This window comes from Pelodiscus sinensis, chromosome 31, assembly GCF_049634645.1.
Source record: "Pelodiscus sinensis isolate JC-2024 chromosome 31, ASM4963464v1, whole genome shotgun sequence".
In the NCBI taxonomy this organism is placed as follows: domain Eukaryota; kingdom Metazoa; phylum Chordata; order Testudines; family Trionychidae; genus Pelodiscus; species Pelodiscus sinensis.
In genome coordinates, this window is record NC_134741.1 from 13921264 (window position 1) to 13943383 (window position 22120).

At 48.4% G+C, this 22120-nt stretch overlaps 2 protein-coding genes across 15 annotated transcripts in view; one reads left to right on the forward strand and one right to left on the reverse strand.

Annotated features, from left to right (window-relative positions):
* On the reverse strand, positions 1–8658 carry LOC102443759 (zinc finger protein RFP-like). Of its 7 annotated transcripts, none has more exons than XM_075912363.1 (9): positions 8437–8650; positions 7515–7984; positions 5494–5589; positions 4677–4907; positions 4346–4368; positions 3557–3672; positions 2749–3003; positions 1459–1572; positions 1–1152 (listed from the first exon to the last, which is right to left on the reverse strand). In XM_075912363.1, exons 2-9 carry the CDS (start codon positions 7884–7886, stop codon positions 146–148), a joined length of 2214 nt encoding a protein of 737 aa, XP_075768478.1. In that variant the 5' UTR covers positions 7887–7984; positions 8437–8650; the 3' UTR covers positions 1–145. The 7 variants fall into 7 exon arrangements, with proteins under 7 accessions (XP_075768478.1, XP_075768479.1, XP_075768477.1 ...); XM_075912364.1 differs by having other exon boundaries at positions 2944–3003; positions 8333–8650; XM_075912362.1 differs by having other exon boundaries at positions 8333–8649.
* LOC102448535 (uncharacterized) overlaps positions 8609–22120 on the forward strand; it is a 24248-nt gene continuing 10736 nt past the window's right edge. For 2 of the 8 annotated variants that reach the window (XM_075912377.1, XM_075912379.1), the window contains exons 1-3: positions 8615–8685; positions 9509–9625; positions 13055–13168. In XM_075912377.1, coding sequence (XP_075768492.1) covers positions 9559–9625; positions 13055–13168 — 181 coding nt within the window. In that variant the 5' untranslated portion in view covers positions 8615–8685; positions 9509–9558. The other 6 variants (XM_075912382.1, XM_075912383.1, XM_075912384.1 and 3 more) reach the window with 6 other exon arrangements.

Consider the following 22120-nt stretch of genomic DNA (forward strand, 5'->3'; position numbering starts at 1 on the left):
GTCCTCCAAAGGCTAAGATGATTTGAGCTCTGACTGAAGCTTTCCCCATAGTCAGAATAACTGAATGGTTTTCTCCCCTCTGTGGACTGTCTAATCTTTAACAAAGTTTGACCTGTGTTTGAAGCTTTTTCTGTAATCAGAGCTTTTATAAAGCAACTCTCTTGTATGTATTCTGATGGCTAGTAACGCAGGAGCACTGACTGAAGCTTTTCCCGCAGTCAGAGCAATTGAAAAGTTTCTTTCCTGTGTGGGTCCTCTTATGGTTTAAAAGGCTTGCGCGGTGACTGAAGCTTTTCCCGCAGTCAGAGCAATTGAAAGGTTTCTCTCCTGTGTGGATCCTCCTATGGGTAACAAGGTATGAGCTTCTACTGAAGCTTTTCCCACAGTCAGAGCAGTAGAAGGGTTTCTCTCCTGTGTGGGTCATCCTATGTCTAACAAGGTGTGAAATCTGACCGAAGCTTTTCTCGCAGTCAGAGCAATTGAAAGGTTTCTCCCCTGTGTGGTTCCTCCTATGGGTAACAAGGTATGAGCTACTACTGAAGTTTTTCCCGCAGTCAGAGCAATTGAAGGGTTTCTCTCCTGTGTGGGTCCTCCTATGGGTAACAAGGTTTGACTTCTGACTGAAGCTTTTCCCACACACAGAGCAATTGAAAGGCTTCTCTCCTGTGTGAGCCATCCTATGGATAACCAAGTGTGAGTTTGTACTGAAGTTTTTCCCACAGTCAGAGCAGTTATGGAGTGTGTCTCTTGTATTTATTTTCTGATGGTTTGTAAAGTGTGAGTGCTCACTGAAGCTTTTCCCAGCGTCAGAGCACTTGAAGGGCTTCTCTCCCATATGGACCCTTTGATGTTCAGGAAGAGTTTCACAGTCACTACACGTGCAGGGTGACTGTTGATGGCGGATTTCCTGTTGAACGGTTTCTGTGTTTCTTTTCTCCCTTGTGCTCCTGCTACTGGAGTTACCCTGTCCCTCTCCTAGATGATTTCCCTGCTGCTTTTTTGGGGTATACTGACTCTCACAGCTCTCCCCTTGCTCACATATCTGGAAAACACGTCCTTCAGATCGTCTCAGTAATAGTCCACATGGAGACACTTGCTCCAGTCCTTCCAGCTGAAGACTCTTTTCATGGTTCTCGGTCAGTGTCCCGTCACCTGTTGGAATAGAGGAATGATCCAGACAGGAGTTATTCTCCACGATGAACTGCAAGGAAACTCTAAAAGAGGAATAGAAAAGGGGACACAAGCTCAAATAATGGTCAAATTATCATGAGCTGAGTTCGTTGTCCTCCTACACAACCCTTCCACAGAGAAGAGAACCCAGCCTTTCCTCGCCCACCACACTCTGACTGGAGAAGAAGACAAGCTGAATAAACAGTGAGACTTCATGAAAACACACAAGTTACATCTGCTCTAAGAAGACAGAAATTGGTTTCTGAGTCAGTTTAACTGATTGCTCACCTGTCAGGGTGTTGCTGATGATCTCCCCTTCCTCACAGCTCGGAGGACCTGGGATTCGCAACTCCTCCTCTCGCTCCACCCAGGAGATCCCATCAGTTTTGGAGACTGGAAATGCTGTTTGGAGAGCAAAAAACCAAGTGCTGATCTTGTTCATTAAGGTCTTTGCCATTACTGCTTCCAGAGCTGGGATCTGAGTAGAGGCTCCTTTCCCCACCTTGCAGAGACTGGGCTCTGGCTGGTACAAGATCCCAGGACACACACACCTGCAGTAAAGATGCATCACTCCCCCACCTTGGGAATGGCCCAGCTCATTCCCCAGGGCAGCTAAGCGCTCTGCTGCACTCTCTCTGGATATTCCATTAATAGCGTATGGGAGTTAGATCCCAAATCCATATTCATTTCTCCATACCTGGCTTGAGTTACAAGATTACTGTGTCTGCAACAATGGGATCTAGTTCTCAGCACCCAGTGTTTCTGATAACAAGCCACATATTCATCTGCTTGAACATGGACATAGGTTAAATGCAGGCTGCTGTATTTAAAATCCTTAGTCTTCATTCACAGATTTGCAGGACAAACTTTGCTCTCATCTCACAGAGACGTTATAAACCCTTTTCAAAACAGAGAATCAGTGAAATTAAGCATCTGAATGGTGGTGGTATTATTAAATACGTGTGCTTATTAGTAAACACTGGTGCTGAGTGTTTGTAGGATGAGATCTTAAGATTCATGGGATCAGAAGATATCCTCAGTCATGCACAAGTCATCCCTCAGTGGCACAAGCCATTACACTTAGTCCGGTTACCCGGGCACAAAGGTGTTTCCCCACAGTATATTTTCTAAAAAGTCCCCCAGTGATTTGAAGACATCAAGAGATAGGAGAATCCACCAATTCTTTATTCATTTGTTTCAGCAGCTAATCCGCTTCCCTATAAAACATTTGTGCCTTTTTCAATTATTGGCTCTTACTGAGCTGTATCCATTCGAAGAGGTGGGCCAAATTTTCATGGAGGGGCCAAATAGAAAGTGGGTGAGAGCTGCACTCTTCCATGACATAAATGCAGGAAATGGAGGATCTAGGATGGGCATTGAGAGGAGGCGGATGCTTCTGGTAACGGTATGGGATGCAGGACAGGTAGAGGGGTCTAGGAGGGAGTTTGGGTGAAGGAGCCTTTCAGCCTATTTATTGTTTGAAACCAACCCCATATTGAAACTGACTGAGCAGTGAAATCTGAGCCTGAAGGTGCCGTCCGTTTTATGCTTTAACTTCACCACTTTAGCATCACAAACCTATAGACCGGTGTTTCTCCAAGTGTCCACAGGTCCCCATGCAGCACCCTTGGGGCTCCTCACTAATCACTGGGTGATTCACGGCTCTGCGCACCGTGGTCGCTGGGTTTGGTTGGTAACTCCAATGACAATCCCATGAAGATGTTTTCAGAGGAATTCTCACATCACTTAAAGAATTTCCACCAGCAAATTCACCTTGTCTGAAAGCTCCAAGGGATTTTCCTCTTGCTCTCTCCAGTGCAGAGGGCAGAGTGTCTAGTGGGGGAAGGGATAAGAGAGGTGAGATTCCAGGCTCTCCTATTTATAATAATGTCCCCACTCTGAACTCTGAGTTTCAATTCTATCAGAGACACACACAGGTATTTAGTATGAAAGAGTCTGAAACTTTCATTTCCTCTCTCACTCGGGCACCTCCCAGCAATGGAGCCAATATCCCTGCAGCCTCACACCTGTCCCAGGACAGACAAGCGGTAAATGAAATTTACTCTTCCCTCCTCATCCCCTCCCACTTGGTTTCTCATTCACTTACTGCCTCTTATCATAACCTGGAGCTGTGGTGGCGGAACACGTGGCCATCACAGTAACTTTAGCCATTTTGATCTCGGAATGGGAGGTTCAGAGTTTGCAAACTCCTGGATTTATCTGCAAGCAGTTGGGTCTGTTTGCTCAGTGTCTCTAAGGAGAGCAGTGTGATGGGGCTGTCATTCTCCATGTGGGAATTGAGGAAGGGGAAGGTTGGCTTCAGAGGCCAGATTCAATAGGCTCAGATACTTGAACCACTTTCCCCTCATCCATCCCTTCTAGGTACCTTTGAACTCCCTCAGAGTCTCCGACAGAGCAATCGTTTCCTGGGAGAAACCTCTGACTTGTTCTTCTAGTTCAGGAGAAATCTCTTCCGGCAGTTGGAACTGCCCCATCTCACACCTGGACAGAAACAATTCAACGTGATTGTATGTCATTTACTGCTGATAAGTTCTGGCTAGTAAGTCTCAGCTCTAACAGGCCTGGAGGTAGAATTCCTCCAATTCTCCCAGCCTGAGAGCAGGGACAACACATCCCATAGCCATGCAACCTTCCTCTCAAAGATCCCATTTCAGTTCTTCACTTCTGGCCTGGGGAGACTGGCTGGGGGAGTAAAGGGGAATAGAGTCTCCAGATGCTGAGGGACAGGAGGTTTCCATGTGAAGGGCTGAAGGAATCTGTCCAGTAGGGATTAGACTGAGACACCAGCTCCCTTCAACCCAGCTCCTTCCACACAGGTCTCCAAACAGCCCTCGAGTGGGACAGACTCTTGATCCCTGCTATCCTGGGCTGAATGTGCTCAGTGCCCAGTAGTGACAGGCCCATGTTCTACCCCACAGTCCTGTGGCAACCAATCCCCAAGGAGGTGACAGCTCTAAGAAACACTTGGTCAGACTGTGCCCTGAATGGGGAATTCCAGAGTCTAAAGTGCGAGGATGAGACTCTCAGAATTAAATGCATCAGAGATATTCATGCCTAACATCTGGCTGTAGAGCTCGGGGGAGATGTGGCGTTAACATCCGCTCCAAGACTTTTCCCTGCTCTGTGTAGTTTGAGGGGTGTGAAAGCCACGTACCTACTCAGGGTGCTTCTGACGTCCTAGAAAAAAGACACAGAAAAGAATCTCAGCCCCACTGGACACACGCAGGGGATCTCTGAGAAGGGATTTTGCAAACCCGGGAAGAGAGGCCCTGCCGTGGCCCCAGAAACATGGATCCTCTGAGTGAATGGGGCTTTGTTATCTCTAATAGATCTGTGCCTGTAACTCTACAAAGCACAAGAGTCATTCACATGGCAGCAATGCACAAGGTGTTACACTGAGTTCTGACAACTGGGACCCAGCACTTGTGATTTAGGAGCCTCCCTTCGCTGTGTGAGGAGCTGGGATGTTTGTCCCTCAGTCTCACCTGCAGGAATTCACTTGCTGGCTTCTGACATGTCCCCTCCAGTTCACCGATCCCCTCGCTGATACGGGAAATCTGCACGGAGAGGTTCCTGACAGTGTCAATCTGGAACCTCCTAATTGCCTCATCTAATTGCTCCAGCTGGGCTAGGAGTCGCTGCTTTTGTTCCTCCAGAAACTGCAGCAGCTGCTGAAACTCAGCCACAATCATCTGCCTCTTGGCTTGGGTCCATTTCTGTGTGAAAACAGGGAAAGGGCTGGTCAGGGGCATGGATGGAGCCCACAGCCCTTTCACGGGGAGCGGAGTGCGCAGTAGGGAGAATTTCTTGGAAAACCCTAAAATTTGCGACATTTGACTCTTTATGATTACTAGGCAGATGCATCTCTCCCAGCATCTCCTTTGCCCCGTGTCCCTCTGAAAGGGATGTTCCCATGTCTGTCATGGGCAGCATCTTTTGTTATTCATGGGCTCTGGGAATTCATATCCAGAGCACCAGGAGGCAGGACTCAGCACCAGCCTGACAGAGATACCAGGGAGGAAAAAGAAGCAAACATATAAATGCACCAAGTGAGCAGACAGTTCTTCAGGGGCGCATTCAGCTCACTTGGGGAGGATGTCTGGGAAAGCCACAAAGGATGGACATTAACTCATGCACTGACACGGATGCTCAAGGCCTTTTTACACATGGATCTCACCCAGCAATTCATGATCCAAGAGAAACACAAACAAGCCCAACCTCACCAAGGCCACGCAAGAGTCTGCCTCCTAACACAGCCCTCCCACTGCCTGTCCCTGCTGGTCCATAGCCACAAGCACCTACCAGATACTCCTGGCTTTTCCCTTCTGCTGTTGTTTTCCTTCTCATCAGCTTCTCTCTCTCCTCCCTCAGAGTCTTCAAATGAGTCTCCAGTTTTTCCTGAAGAAACAGAAATAAGCACAAGGGCAAACCACATTAGATGTTGGGAACCTATTTGTCTGCCTTTAAGAGAGTCCCAGTTTTCTGGGGCTCTGCCTCTGTCCAGAAGGGACTCAGCCCTGGACATGGCTTTGTCCATAGAAAAATACACAGAAGGAGACTGCGGATGCAGGAGGACACCTGCGAGTGTGGAGGACAGATGGGTGGTGACACCTTCATAAAGAATGATGCAGGTGGTTAATAATACTAATCAGTGACAGTATTTTTTAACCTGCTGACAGGCAGGGTTGGTAGCGGAAATGGGATCTCCTGGAGCCAGAGATCTCTTGCGAGGTCTGCCAGGGTGGCCACAAGAACTGCTGGCCAATGGGAACGCCCAGCAGCTGCAGGCTGAAGTTAGCTGCCAGAGGCAAGTGGGAACTTCAGGGGCAGTGAGGAGTGTAAGCAGTAATTGGCACCCAGAAACATTAGCTCATCAGTTAACCAGTTTGAACTCTTGCTACAATCCAGTTGAATCCCAGTTCTGCCTGGCATAGACCTGTGCTTCCTGAAACCCTGCTATGGGTGGAGTGAAGGCGCTCGGAGCCCCACACAGCATCCAGCCCAGCAACCTCATCTAGTGCCAGCTGCTGCATTAGAGTTTAACCCCTCATGGAGCAGCCCAGAAGTTCAGCATCCCAGTGGGAAACCTCTTCTCCCTGCTGAGCCTAGGGCTTTATCAAGGCATCTTTCTCTCTTAACAGCCACACTTCATCACTGTTCAGTGATGCTGAGGGACAGGGAGCTGTGTAATCTAACAATTGGACCAGAGTTCAGGACCGAACTCTATCCCTGATGTGTTCGGCAACTATGAGCCCCACCTTCCCTTCCCACAGTTTGTCTAACTGGACTGTGACCTGCTCAGAGCAGGGACTTTCCCGTGCTGGTGATTGTGCTGGGCCCAGATGTCATTGCGGATCTATAAGGCAAATGACAGATTATTATTCCTGTTTATCCAATCAGTAACAGCTTGTAACCTCCTCTTCTCTAGTCCCAAGGCAGCTCACTGACAGAGTGGCCTGTAGCTCCTGTAATCTAAACCTCTCTGATTATTAACACCTTCCCTTGTGCAAAAACCCCTCTGCCACCAGTGAGGGCTGGGTTTCAGGATTTAGAGCCTCAGAGAAACATTTCCCACATCAGGTATCTGTAAAGAGTTGACATAAATTGCCACAAAGCCAGAACATTTACTTTTTACTGCATCTCTTGGATCATGAAGGCTTTACAGCAGTGGTCACCAACCAGCAGATCGGGATCTACAGGTAGATCTTGGAGCCTCTGACAGGTGATCTTGACTGGTTTGGCTAAGAGGCTATCAAGTGCAGCACTTCAGCTGCCCCCTTTCACTGCTGCTGCACATCTCCACAAACAGAGGGAGTCTGTAGGCTGCTTTTGAAAGTGGTGCTGGGGTGAGCCTTCCTTAGCCCCACTGCACCACCACAGAGGAGCCACCTGTGGTAAGCAGTGTGCAGCTTGAGCCTGTATCCTGAATCCCTTTTCTAGCCACGTACCTCTTCTGCACTCCAAGCCCCTTCTCTAACCCTGAGCCCCCTGAACTCAAACTCCCTTACAGAGTGTGAACCCCCTCCTGCACCCCAACCCTCTGCCCCTGCCTGATGAAAGGGAGAAAGGATGGGGGAGGGAGAAGGGATGCAGTGAGCAGAGGCGGGGCCTCGGAAAAGGGTCACAAAGGAGGTGGGGCAATGGTATTTGGGTTTGAGGTAGATCCTGGATTGCACTTAAATTCAAAAAGTGATACTTTAAAAGGCTGGAGACCACTGCTTTATACTGGTTGGTTCACATCTGTGTCTGGTAACAGTCAGTGAAATTAGCCTGTAATTAAAACCCAATGTTATTTCCCATCACACTGGACAGCAACTCTGTACCTTGTACTCCTGGGCAGCTTCCTTTATTTGCAGCACCATGGGAGCCTGGGATTTGTCACACACCACACAGATGGGAGTTTGATCCTCTTCACAGAACAGCTTCAGAGCCTCTTGGTGCTCCCCACACACCCCGTCCCATTTTGCTCTCTTTGATGACTGGAAACTCAGCGGCTTGGCTAGCTCCACCACATTTGCCAGCTGCCGGTTGGGCCAGAGGGGTCCCTGCTGCTCAGTGTCTCTGCCTTGAGGGCTGAGGGGGGCCTGGCAGAAATTGTGCCCACACTCCAAAGTGAGAGGGGCTGTGAAATCCTCCAGACAGACGGGACACGGCGCTTCTTCCCAGACACTTTCCACGGGGCTTTCTGCAGCCATGGCTGCCTCTGGGCTGGGGGACCGGGGCCGTGTCACATTCCTGAGCTCAGCAACGGAGGGGCAGGTCCGGGGGGGGACGGAGGCATGAGGTACCAGCACTAAGGACAAAAAAAAAAAAAAAAAGATAAACATTAAAAATCCAAAAAGCCCCAAAAGCTTCGCTCCCCCCCCTGCAGGGTCTTCATTGGGCCTCCCCCGCTAACTGCCCCTGTCAGAACTGCGCCCCTCAGGACAGGGCCCCTCCCCACCCTGTGTTCAAATCCCCCCCCCCCCCCCCGCACTCTGCAGCTCCCCTCACAGCTCCGCTGTGCGCCCGGTACCACCCAGCTCCCCCCTCCGAGCATCAGGAAGCGCCAACAGCCCAAGAGAGAGAGGGGGCGACGCAGCAGCGGGGGAGGCCATTGCCCAGCCGGACCCGCCCCCCCGATACCCAGCGCCAGACCCACCAGCAGCGCAGGACAGCGGGTCACAGCCCGTCCCCCCAACTCCCTCACGCCGGGATGCGACCTCCCCCGCCCCGCAGCGAATAACGACCCCAACGGCCCCTCACAACGGCTCCCGGCTCAGCGAGCGCAGCGCATGCGCAGTAACCGCGGCGAAGTCTGGTCCCTTTCCTTGCCCGCCGGAAACCCGGCCGCGGCGGAGTAGAATGGGGCGGCCCGTCAGACCGCGCATGCGCAGTAGGTCCGTGACTCCGATCAGACTCCAGCGCCAGGGCTTAGCTCAGACCGGGCGCTGCTTGGCCACGCCCCCCGGCCGGAGGCTACTTCCGCTTCTCGGAGCCCGGGCCGGTTCGCAGGTGGGGCGGGGCTTTTGCAGCGCGTGTAGCGACCCGGGAGATTCCCTCCCCTCCCTGCCGGGCTGGGAGCTGGGGGCGCCCCGAGGTGGGCGGGGCCGGCGCGCGCTGCTGGGGTTGCAGGGTTCGCTCTGGGCCCCACGTGGATGCGCGGGCGGGGGGAGGCTGCGGCGGGTGCGCGCGCGGAGCGCTGGGACCGGCCCTTTGTTGCGGGAGGGGGGGAAGATGCCCACGTGGGCCAGTCCCGGCTTCTGCCCAGCGCGATTGGTTGGTCCCGGGGCGGCGAGCGGAGGGGGGCGGGAGGATGCTCACTCGAGAGGTGGTGCCCCTGTGGGCTCCTGCCCGGGCACTGCGCATGCGCGGCGGTTCTGGCGCAGTCCTTGCCAGTCTGTCCGCGCGCTGTGAGTGTCCCGAGGCGGCTTCGCGTGGACTTGGCAGTGGGCGGGGCTAGGGCGGGGTCTGGGCAGACTCAGGTCTGGTCGGGAGAGGGGCGCCAGGTAAACTCTGCAACACCGAGAGCTAAGCCCCAGCGCTGAGGGCCTGCGGGGGGGGAGGGTTAAAGCAGCTTCCCCAGGGGGATGAAGAGCGAGTCAGAGAGACGGGCAAGGGACCTTTTTATTTGCTTCAACATTTATTTTAATCCCTTATTCACCTGGGAGGCGCTGAGCAGGCTCAGGAGGGCGGCAGACGCCCCTGCACTTTGCCTGGCCCACTCGAGTGTATGTTTGTGCTGCTGCATTTTAAAGGTGTTTAAAATGTAAAAAGATTGCTAAAGACAGGACAGAGTCTCATAACATTTTTCTTGTTTTATTCCTGGGACTCTCAGAATTGCTCTCCCGTCTCTGCAACCCATTTTCATTGTTTTCCTCTGTGCAAATGCAATGCCTTGTACTGTCACTACTCTGTGCAATGCAACTCAAAGTCCTGCTACTTCGAAACAAATGTAAGTAAAAATCCAAGTAATCTTTTGTAAAACTACTTAGTGAAAGTACAAAAGTATTCTATCTTAATTGTACTTAAGTATGCAAAAGTAAAAATTAGTTGTCCTAGGGAACCATATGCTTAACCACCCGAGTTCTTGCAGGTCACCATTAACACACACACACGCTATATAAACACTTATAATATAATTCTATATTATATGTACACCTATACTATACATTTTTCAATGATGGAATTTAACGATAGTCACTGCCTTCATTTATAAAGATGAAGAGGGACCAAATTAAATACAAGTTAGATTACAGAAATGTATTTATTTTGTCCACATTCATGGTGTGCATTTTTCCATTGTAATGATTCATGTCCAAAACGTTTGTTCAACCATAGGAGCATTTTTTTTTTCAAATTGACCAATCCTTGCTTGTCTGTGGAAAAAATGAGTCCATCACATGGAAGAATCTCTTACAGGCAGCTGATGGAGACAGAGGTCTGTTGGCCCTGGTGCACAGCTCCCTAATTCTAGAAAAAGAGTGTAGCAGCTCCATGGTCTCTTCTGAAGATGCCAAATACCCATCAAGCTTCTTTGTAGTTTCATTTGTCTAAAATGACATAGTCTCTTACCTTTTCTAATCCCAGTTTCATGCTTGTTCCAAGTGGTCCTAACATTTGGCATCAAGAGGTCAGTTGCTATTAGCTCCAGGTCCTCAATTATTTCACCAAAACATTTCTGAATGGTGCACTGAAGTTCATCTACCAGTGGCCTCGAGAGCATCTTGTTCCTTTGCAGTTTTGAAACCATCAAGTATAATTGAAACTTAAAAAACAACAAATGGTCTGGTAGCACTTTATAGACAACAAAACATATAGATGGTGGTATGAGCTTTCGTGGGCACAGCCCACTACTTCAGATGACCGGAGTTTTGAGTTTAGGCTGTACAGACGTATTTATTTTGGCTGTGCACAGCCTAAACTAAAAATTCCAGTCACCTGAAGAAGTGGGCTGTGCCCACGAAAGCTCGTGATACCACATATATGTTTTGTTAATCTATAAAGTGCTACCAGACTGTTAGTGTGTACAGGATAAACTGAAAAAAAAATCTCTGCTACCCCCTGAAGCTGGTATAATTTATGCAGCTGCACTCCATTCCATTAGTGTACTTATCTGTGCTTGGATAATATTTAGTGCTTTCACCAATGGACTCATAACCATGGCATATTCTGCCAATAAAACCAGCTCTGCTAGATTCAGCCTTTTGAACAGCCAATACATAATGTTAATAAAAATACAGAATGATCAGCGGGATTGTTTTTTTTAACAAAAAGAAAAGCATAAAGCGAAGAACTGTTTCTTGCATACTAATTTGATGTTCTGGGAACACATTTCTCATGGACCTTTCTTGTTCATTCAGTATGTACCGAATTCTCTCCCCAGCCATGAACACAGAGTTCCATCCTTTCTGGCTTGGCCGAATGAACTGTGGCTTGCATTCTGCTTCCACCATTTTTGCTCCAATTGCTGAGTGTTCAATTTTAATTTATAGTGCTTAGTATCTGGCAAAAGTGGGCCTGGCCATCTTTTTTTAGGGGACATTTGATTCTTCTTTTACCACATCTATAAATGAAACTAGGTTCTGCAAGTGGCAGGCTCAATGTTGGTGTTTTGGTATAATTTATTCACGGTTGTTATTGCTGTCAGGGACGTCTTCAGTTTTCTGAAATTCAGCTTATCAACATGAAACCCTGTAGTTGAAAACACGGTTGAAAGACCCCTCCGCCCCCCCCCCCCCCCAAAAAAACCCAAGCCACATTAATGTCCCCCAATTGATATACCATGCTGGGAACAATACATGGAGGGGATCCTAGGGGAAGCTGTGTCTCCACCCCCCAGCCAGACATCCTCTGGTCCATCCCTCTCTCCTGCCCCCTGCACTCCAGGCCGCCTATCTAGCCCCCAGCTATTCTCCACACCTGAGGATTCCCCTGCCCTTGGCCCCATAACTGCACCATGACAAGCACTGGGGCTGGCAGTGGAGCAGCCGTTCCAGCCAGGCACTGGAGGAACTGGGTGCGAGAGGCGGCAGAAGGGAAGGGGCTTGTATTAAAGTTAGGGAGCCTGGTCAGTGGCCAACCCTGTTCACCGTGCTGCCCAAGAGTGGTTCTTGCCTTGCCCTGGCCCAGCTGATTCACCCCCCCCCCCCCCAGTTGCTCCAATGCTAAGAGCTGGATATGCTGACTCAGGGACTTCCCCACTGTCTGCACAGGGGCTGGTAGGGAGCCTGTGGAACCGCAAACTGTGTGTTCGATAGCCTGGGACAGTGGCGCTGCCTGGCATCTCCAGGAGCCTGTTGGGCCAGGGGCTTCCAGTCCCAAACTGGACACCTGCCTCCCTCATCCCTCCCCCTCTCACCCTGCCCCCTTTCCCTCACAGCTCCCCTCTCCTACCCCTCGTAACTTCTGCCCCTCAGCTAGGGAGACCCACTATGCAGGCACAAGCGCTGGGGTCCAGCCATCCGATCTGGGTGTAACTTGGCGCATGCATTGCTGCCATGCGAGTGACTTTTGTGCTTTGCAGAGTCACAGGCACAGAGCTATTAGAGATGTCAAAGCCCCATTAGGTCACAAAATCGATGGCCCTGGGGCCAGGTCAGTGCGTCTCTTCCCCATATTTGCAAAATGTCTTCCCTGTGTGTGTCCAGTGCAGCTGAGATTCTTTTCTGTCTCTTTTCTCTAGGATGTAAGAAACACCTTGAGCAGGTAGGTGTCTCGCACTCCTGTCATACTGCACAGCGCAGGGAAAGAGCTTGGCGCTGATGTTGGCACCACATCTCGCCAGGGCTCTACAGCCAGATGTTGGATAGAAATGTCTCTGACTCACTTAATTCTGAGGGTCTCACCCTTACACAGCAGACTCTGGAATTCCCCATTCAGGGGCAAAGTCTGACTTCAGATATTTCCTATGGCTGTCACCTCCCTGGGGACTGGCTGCCTCAGGACTGTGGGGCTGGAATATGGGTCTGTCACTGCTGGGCACATTTAGACCAGGGCAGCAGGGACCCAGAGTCTGTCCTACCTGAGGGCTGTTTAGAGACCTGTGTGGAAGGAGCAGGGGAGGGAGAAACTGGTGTCTCAGTCTGGTTCCTAGTGGGCAGATTCCTTCACCTGGGAACATCCTGTCCCTCATCGCCTGGAAGCTAAAGAGTGAATTAGCCATTGAAACTCAATTCCACTTTTGTCACCAGCTGGTCTCTCCGGGCCAGAGGTGAAGAACAGCAGTGGGACTTTTCAGGGGAAGGTTGCACAGCCATGGACTGTGTTGCCCCTGCTCTCAGGCTGGGGGAATTCAAAGAATTCTAACTCCAGGCCTGTTAGAGCTGAGACTCGCTAGCCAAATCTTATAATCTGTAAATGAAATGGAATTGTTTCTGTCCAGGTGTGAGACGGGGCAGTTCCAGCTGCCAGAGGAGATTTCCCCTGAACTGGAAGAACAAGTCAATGCTTTCTCCCAGAAAACAATTGCTCTGTCGGAGACTGAGGGAATTCAAAGGTACCTAGAAGGGATGGATGAGGGGAAAGTTGTTTAACTATTAGAAACTATTGAATCTGGCCTCTGAAGCCAACCTTCCCCTACCTCAATTCCCACGTGGAGAATGACGGCCCCATCATGCTGCTCTCCTTAGAGGCACTGAGCAAACAGAGTCAAGTGCTTGCAGATAGAGCCAGGGGTTTGCAAACTCTGAGCCTCCTGTTAGTGTCAAGGGATCCAAATAGCTAAAGTGAATGTCATGGCAATATCTTCTCCCAGCACACCTCTAGGTTATGCCAAGAGGTGGTAAGTGACTGAGAGAAACCAGGTGGGAGGGTACGAGGAGGGAAAAGTAAATCTCACTTTCAGTTTGTGTCTCCTGGTGCGGGGATGAGGCTGCAGAGATGTTGGCTCCATTGCTGGGAGGTGCCCAAGTGAGAGAGGACACAGAAGGTTTCAGACCTTTTCATGCTAAACACTTGTCTGGTCTCTGATACAATTGAAACGCAGAGTTCAGCACAGGGACATGATTACACATAGGAGAGCCTGGAATCTCACCTCTCTTATCCCTTTCTCCACCACACACTCTCCCCTCTGCACTGGAGAGAGCAAGAGGAAAATCCCTGGGAGCTTTCAGACAGGGTGAGTTTGCTGGTGGAAATTCTTTAAATGATGAGAAAATTCCTGTGATAACATCTTCATGGGATTGTCATTGAAGTTACCAGCCAGAAGTTACCGGCGAGCACAGCCCTAAACCTCACCCACTGATCAGTGAGGAGCCCCTTGGGCACTGCATGGGGACCTGCAGACTCTTTGAGAAACACTGATCTATGAGGTGTGATGCTAAATGGGTGAAGTTAAAGGACACAACAGACGGCACCTTCAGGCTCAGATTTCACTGCTCAGTCAGTTTCAATATGGGGTTGGTTTCAAACAATATAGAGGCTGAAAAGCTGGGAGCTGTCTGGCTTCCACGGTATCAGTTTGTTCATGGTGAGAAATTGCTGGATCCCCACGGGCTCTTCGGTCTAGTGCAGGCCTGGGCAAAATACAGCCCATGGGCCAGATCTAGCTCGCCAGGCCATCGGATCTGGCTCACTGATGCTTGGCGAGCAATGGGCTAGTTCCGTACTTGCCACTTCCCACCTCCAAGCCACTAAAAGTGAAGGTGAGCCCGGAGGTGAAGCGGGAAGGCTATAGGCACTGCTTCCATCCCTAGGACAATCTCATTGGCTGGTTTCTGGCCAGAAAGGAAGCACCGTGCCCTCTCCCCTCCGGTTCATAGTTATTCACACACCCACATAGCCCCTGCAGCCTTTGCGAGGGTTGGGCAGGCTCCCTGCCTGCCTCAGAGAGGTGCTTGGCTGCTGGTCGGGAGTCACTCAGGTAAGTCTCCTGGCCAAAGCCTGCCTCTGGCACCCTTACCTCTCCCTTCCCCTCCTAATTCTCTGCCCCCTCCCACTCCTGCCCCCCACTTCACATACCCAAACTCTTAGTTCTCTTCCTGTATTCAAGTATGCAGGAAGCTCTTCATGGCCAGAAACCCTCAGCCCCTTATTTGCCCACTCAACCACTTCTCTAAATTAACTTTTTTTTTAAATATCTCATGAGTAGTTGGCTAATTCAGTGCCCAGATCACACCTGCCTCCTTCACCCAAAGTCCTTCCCAGACCCCTTTCCCTCCTGCATCCCAAAGCCTCACCCAAAACTCCCTTGTTCTCCCAGTGTCCATCCTATATCCTGAATCTCCTGCTTAATGTCTTGGAAGAGTGCAGCCCTCAACCACTTTCCAAAATCTTGGGGTTCCCTCCTCTGCTCCCCCGCCATCAAAATGAATTGCCCACTCCTGGTCTAGTGGATATAGTTCAGTGAGAGTCAATAACAGAAAGCTGCAGCCGGAGAATTTCAGGCTAGAGAGGAGGCACAAATATTTGATGGGTAAGAAGATTAGCTGCTGAAACAAATGAGCAAAGAAGTGGTGGGTTCTCCCATCTCTTGATGTTGTTGGGATTTTGTGGTTCCCAGAGAGTCAGGTGCTGGGCAGAATCAAGGGTCTTCAATACTTCAATTCAATTCCATTCAACAAGACCTTATTCAGTGTGCACAAAGGGAGAGCTCCTGGTACTAAAATCAGCCAGAGCCCCTCGAGTAAGGAGCTCCTCCCCTTGCTGTTTTATAGCATATGGCAGTTACAGGTTACATAACACAAACTTCTAAACCAATCAGATTCAACCTTTCCATATATGGCTTTGTTTGTCACATGCTTGTACTTCTCCACTCCACATGTTGAGTTCACTCCCCTCCCCTTGGCCTTTTCTAGACTGTTCCTAGGGTGGTGAGCCACAGTATGCTTTTTTATGCATATCTACTTTCCAAACCACATTTTGTTTAAAATGAACACATGCATACCCTTCAGCTCCCCCATTTGGTTTTGGGGCTAAGAACAATTCTTAGACCCCACTAACACCACTTCCTTGTATTTATTAGGAGCTATAATTGACCTTATCAACACTTAACTGCAGTTTTGGTAACAGAATTAAACAGTACATTCAACCTTTAATACATAATGATATGTACACTAAAAGTAATAAGTCCCCATATCCATTGCGAAAACACAACTGAAATCCATCCCCAGGGAATCTCTGTTCCCACAATAGCAAACTCTTCTATCCACTGAATCACTGTAATTGCCTTACCACTTCTTTCATAATATCTTCCACAATAAGAAGAACGAGATGTTCAAGCCAGGCTTACCTTCCAAAGCTAAATACCCAAATCCACACCAGGTAGTGGAGTCTTTCTTCACTGTTATATCATCCATTAAATTAAACATTACATGCACCATTAAGTCAGGTCCCAACATTTGAGATAGGGCTTGTCCTGACTCCATGTTTCTTATATGCAAAACCCATCCTCCCAGGATGTAACATTGGTCCCATGGGAAAGCTATATAGTTAGCTCCAGCCATTATTACATACTCAGCTACACAGGTGTCTATGAAATGAGAATGGGAGTGGGTGGAAGGGCTGAGCCTCCAATCCAGGAAACCAACCCACAGGAATTAACACCTCTCCAAAGATGGAATGATCATTCCAAAATGCCTGTTATCAATAGAGACCACTCCCCTGCCATCATCCAAGGTGAAGACATTCAGTCTTTGAGAACTGCGGCTCTCACCCAACAGGGCACCTGTGACAGGAGCAAGTCTCCTATCAGGGCTGCAACTTTCATGTTGAACACCATGCCAGTATGATAACACCATTCCAGACCAATGCTTGCTCATACATCTTAGTAGTTTTTAATAGATGGCTGAGTACAACAGTGAGGACCTAACCAACTATGTTGCTGAGTTAAGGTGATATCTAACTTGATTAGACATGAGCCCTATTCTCACCACAATAAACTGTCATCCCTGCCACTAACAAATTTTTAACCCAGTCTCTATTATGAGATTTGATAGCTTGAGTAATGGCATTTACAACTGATCCAGTGGCTCCTCCCCAGGTGACTCCATCAATAAAACACTGAAAGCCACAGCAGTATTATTAAGATGAGACCTCTAAAAGAACTTTCAAGTCTCAGAAACCACTCAAAACAATTAGTAGATCACAAAAAAATTCCTACATCAATTTTAAACTGGGAATATCAAATTAAAACACTTAACAATATTGAGAATGGCCCTCAAGGAGTCCATAGAGTAAACAGAGATTATTGTGCCCTATGTTGAGTGTCACCCTTGTATAATTTTACTCGTGACAGGTGCACCCAAACTGGAATTCCAGTGACCTGGGCCGCTGAAGGAGTTACCAGGAGGACCATGTGAGGTCCAGTCCAGGCTGGTTCAAAGGTTCATTTTCTATAGGCTTTCACCAGTACCTGATCACCGGGCTGCACCTCACATATGTCCTCTTCGCTAGCCTTTGGGTCTGGTTCAGTTCGGGGGTCCTGTGAGACACACTGAGATAATAATTTACAATATTCAGCAAGCTGGTCACCCATGACATACAACTCCCCCGCTCCAATGCACAGATTTCCTGGTGTCCTCATCGCCCGCCCTGTCAGCATTTCAAAAGGAGATAAGGAATGTGGATTAGTAGGACTGGATCTCATAGACATGAGAACCACTGGTACATTGGTGACCCAGTCTTTCCCTGTAGCAGAAAACATCTGTTTGGTTAGTTTGTTTTTAATAGTTCGGTTAACTCTTTCTACTAATCCCGAACTCTGGGTATGGTAGGGACAGTGGAATTTCTGTTTGATCCCCAGTGCCATGCATACCGTTATCATCACCTTCCCTGTAAAGTGGGTACCTTGGTCACTATCAATGAAGCATGGAAATCCCCATTGGGGAATTATTTCGGTCATCAATATTTTAGCTACATCAGACACAGTGGCCTTGGCCACTGGGAAAGCTTCTACCCACTTAGTAAAGTGATCCACGATCACCAGAACATATTCTTTCCCTCTGCACTTTGGCAGGGGTCCAATGAAATCTATTTGTAACTGTGTGAAGGGCTGTGTTGGTCTTGGCTGATGTCGCATTCTTACTTTTACTGTGGGAGCAGAATTACATTGAGCACATGTTACACACCTCCTCACATAATCATGCACATTTGCATTAAGCTTAGGATGCCACCAGGTGTCTGACATCCGGTGGATCACCCTCCGTGCTCCATCATGTCCCAACATGTGATATATTTGTATCATAGTTCCCATCAGCACATTTGGTAACACTAATGTGTTTCCTGGGCCTCTCCAAGTGTTATCATCACACAGTTTGCCCTCATTATCCATCCATAACCACTTCTCTGCCCTTGGTGCAGCGTGTTGGATGTCCTGTAATTCAAAAAAGTTTGGGGTTTTTATGAGAGGCTGTGTTGTAGCAATCAATTGCATCTCTTTACCTTCCACAGCTGCTCGTTTAGCTAGTTTGTCTGCCCATTGGTTCCTGTTACTATGAGGGTCTGTCCCTCTTGTGTGGGCCCTCACTTTTATCACTGTTAATTTGGTAGATTTCTGCATGGCTGCATGAAGTCTCTCCACTATTCCCCCATTTTGTATTGGGGATCCTGTACTCATCAGGAATCCCCAATTTACCCATAAGTTAATATAATCACGTACAACCCCAAATGCATATCTAGAATCAGTATATATGTTTGCAGCATGACCTTTTGCAGCTTCACATGCTGCAACTAATGCCTGCAGTTCTGCTACTTGTGCAGATGCCCCAGACAAACTGCTGTGTGCCACCAGCTGTCCATCTTGAGTACAAACAGCCCATCCTGTGTGTCACTTGCCATCCACATAGAAGGAAGAACCATCTACGTATAGGCAAGGGGCACCAGGTATTTCAGTTTATTTTACCAATGGAAGGCCCATGGGCTCTTCCTCAAGGCGACAATGATGTGGGTGTCCCTCATCTGGGGTAGGCATGAGGGTGGCAGGGTTTAACGATGACGCTCTTTGCAGGTGTACCGAAGGCATTAGCAAGCTTGTTTCCCATCGAGTCCATCTTGCCACATGGACTGCTGAAGATTTCTTCCCTGGTAAAATAGCAAGCAAAGTGTGAGAGACAACAATATTTACATCCTGTGCACCAATAAGTGGTGTGGCCTGATTTAGAGCCATAGAAGCTCCTTCCACTGCCTGAAGGCATGGTTGCATTGCTTGAGCGACAGCATCTAGTTTAGAAGAGTAGTATGCTACTGGGTGCTGTTTGTCCCCATGATTTTGCGTTAACACTGCTGCCATATGTCCCTGGGGGTATGTCTACACTACAAAGTTAGTTCGAACTAACGGACGTTAGTTCGAACTAACTTTCATAGGCGCTACACTAGCGCTCCGTTAGTTCGAATTTAATTCGAACTAACGGAGCGCTTAGTTCGAACTAGGTAATCCTCATTTTACGAGGATTAAGCCTAGTTCGAACTAGCTAGTTCGAATTAAGGGCTGTGTAGCCCCTTAATTCGAACTAGTGGGAGGCTAGCCCTCCCCAGCTTTCCCTGGTGGCCACTCTGGCCAACACCAGGGAAACTCGTATGCCCCCCTCCCGGCCCCGGACTCCTTAAAGGGGCACGGGCTGGCTACGATGCCCGTGCCAGGTGCAAGCTGAGGGGGAAATCTCACTCCCCTGGGGTACAGAGCCCCCAGAAGGATCCTAGGCCGGAGGTCAAATCAGTGAGGCAGGAGAGAAATCTAGAAGGAAAAACTTTATGATGTATGCATGCAGGCTGTCACATCAAGAGTGAAAGCAGCACTGAGAGACAGATTTAGGTATCCTATATACAGAATGCTTAGACAGTTCAGTTGTTGATTGTTATTCTTTAACATTTCAAAGTCTCAGCAGAAGTACTCTGAGACTTCTGTCCACCCCAGGAGTGCTAGAAGAAAGTTTTACAGAACAAAGGCACATGAGAATGTGGAGTGAGTGGTCTTACAAGCCAAACTGACAAAGATAAGAGTATACATGATAATTTGTGACAGACTAGGAGTATCCTTGAATTTGAGATAGGCATTTGTAAGGGTCTTTGATTAGAGTTAATTTGATTTCACTCTGATACAGGGAGAGAGGTCGGAAAACTTTTAACCCTTACAGTTTTCTTTTAGAGAGTTTTGATTTCTGCACAGTCCCCCCCTTAGACACAATTGGAGTTATTTGATTTTCCCCACAATTCCCCCCTTTAATACTCCTATTGGAGTATTACTCATAGTTTATCCTGGACATTCTTAGGTATTCTTCTTCTGCTAGGATGCTTAGCCCATCCCCATCTCCCAAATTTTCCGTCCTCAATACGTCTCTGGTTTGGTTGTGAGCAGATCTTTGGGATTTGTGATTGCACTGTCTCAAAGTACCTTTGGTGCAGGTAATGCAATAGTTAATGAGCACATATATTATCACAAATATGACAATAATGATTATCAGATATTTCAGCAAGGCTTTTAAGGTTCCTCCAAACCACCCTCCAATATTTGGGAGCCAGTTCAAGGGATCCCATTCTTGGATTTAACCTTACTTTACGATAGCAGGTATTTTCTGGGATCCACCCCAGATCTTTACCAGTGCCAAATTTGTTTTCAAAACATAAGGGAAACATAGTCCCTGATGGATGTAATGCTTGAGTTAGGGGAATTCTTGAGGCTATTAGATTTTTATGCCAAATCTGCCTGTTTTCCCCATGACTATGTATTCCTGGTACAGCGTTATCATTCTGGGCATCTACGCACTCCCGCTCTCCTGTAGAGTACTGACTACCAGTAAATCTGAATTTTAGGGGTCTGGTCCACTAGCAAAGCAGTCTCTTTAACTAAGCTTAATCAGTTAGTATTGTTTGGCTTGCCTCTGCAGGCACTCTTCGAGATTTCGTAGTCTCTTAGTTCACTCAATACTGGAATGGATTCCTCTTTGTGAGAGCTACGGGGCGCCAGGCTCACCTGTAGGTCTTTGCTGGTACAATCCTACCTCTCAGGTTGTACCTCGAAGCTCCTGGTGGAGGAAGGTTTGGTAACAGTCTGGTTTGAGAGTCTGCCACCTTGGTCCGCTGAACCTCGTCCTCAGGCGATTCCTCCGGGGAGGGATCCTGGGTGACGGGGTCAATCAGCTCTGTTGGATCTGCAGTTTGGTGTACATGACTTGCGTGGATCCACGAGGGGCGCTCCTTCACCTTTACTGCTGTGTGGGTGATGAGCAGCAATTGGAACGGTCCTTTCCACCGGGCTGTCAGGGAATTCTTTCTGCGATGTTTCTTCACGAACACGTAGTCGCCTGGTTGGATGTTGTGGCACGGTACATCAGTAGGTACTGGGAGGGCTTCCTTTACCTGCAGGTGCAAGCTCTCCTAACCGTCATTTTATGTCTAGGTTTCTTCTTTCTGTGTGGCCTCTAGCCTGTGGGCCTCCTGCAACATTAAACTGCTTACAAATCACACATGAATTAAATATGAATTAGATATTCTTGATAGCTTCTAGGTGCATGCCTGGGCCGTACCATTGTTTTGGGATCTGTGAGGCCACCCCCCTTTTGCTCATGTGTGTCATTTGATGAGACACCTGAGCAAGCTGTCGTGTGAGAGATTTGTCAAAGTCAGACAGGACTCACAGATTTGGCAGACTGCTCTGTTTATTCAGCAAAGCTTTGCTAAAATGCATGGAGAAAATGTGAGTACCATACAAGGTTCAAACCCCTTGATTTTATATAGTCAAAAGGCCAAGTTAACAAGATGAAAGGGTGTGGCAAAAATTCACTTTATTAGTGTGGTTAAGTATCTTCATTTCAATATCAAGCACACAGCAATCTCCTGGCTATATCTCCCTGATTATCTGGAATTGCTTTCTGTCTAACACCTAATGTTCCTTTTCCTGTTAAACTCAGGCCCAAATTGGCTAGCACCTTGATCTGCATACCTACAATCAACATTAACATACTTTTCTTCTTCCTCTTAAAAGACAAACAGAATTCCTTCAACTTATTCAATTATTACAGTACAATTCATCTTTCTCTTACAGTATAATTCTTTCTACTTTCACAGATTTTTGGGGCGACTGGGCAGCCATCAGGTGTAACCATTATCCCAGCTGGGGATAAGGAGCAGCTTGCTTTCTCCCAAAGGATTTTCTCTGCGGGTTGAGTAGCTTGCTGTAGTTCTATCAGGTCCTGCAAAGAAACAGGGAGGGAAAGAGAGACCAGAATCTGAAAGGGAGCCAGAGGTCCATGTGCTGCTGCATGTCTGGCTGCTGCATTAGCATTCCCATTACCCAGAGAAACAGGATCAGTGGCACCTGTGTGGGCCGGGCAATGGGTAATAGAGAGGGATGTGGGTAGCTGAATAGCATCAAGGAGTTGGGAGATAAGGGGACCATGAGAGATAGCAGAGCCCGAAGAGGTAAGGAAACCTCGTTGTTTCCAAATTTGTCCTGTGGCATGACAGAGAAAGCATACTTTGAATCAGTATAAATGGCAGCAGACTGTCCGGAAGC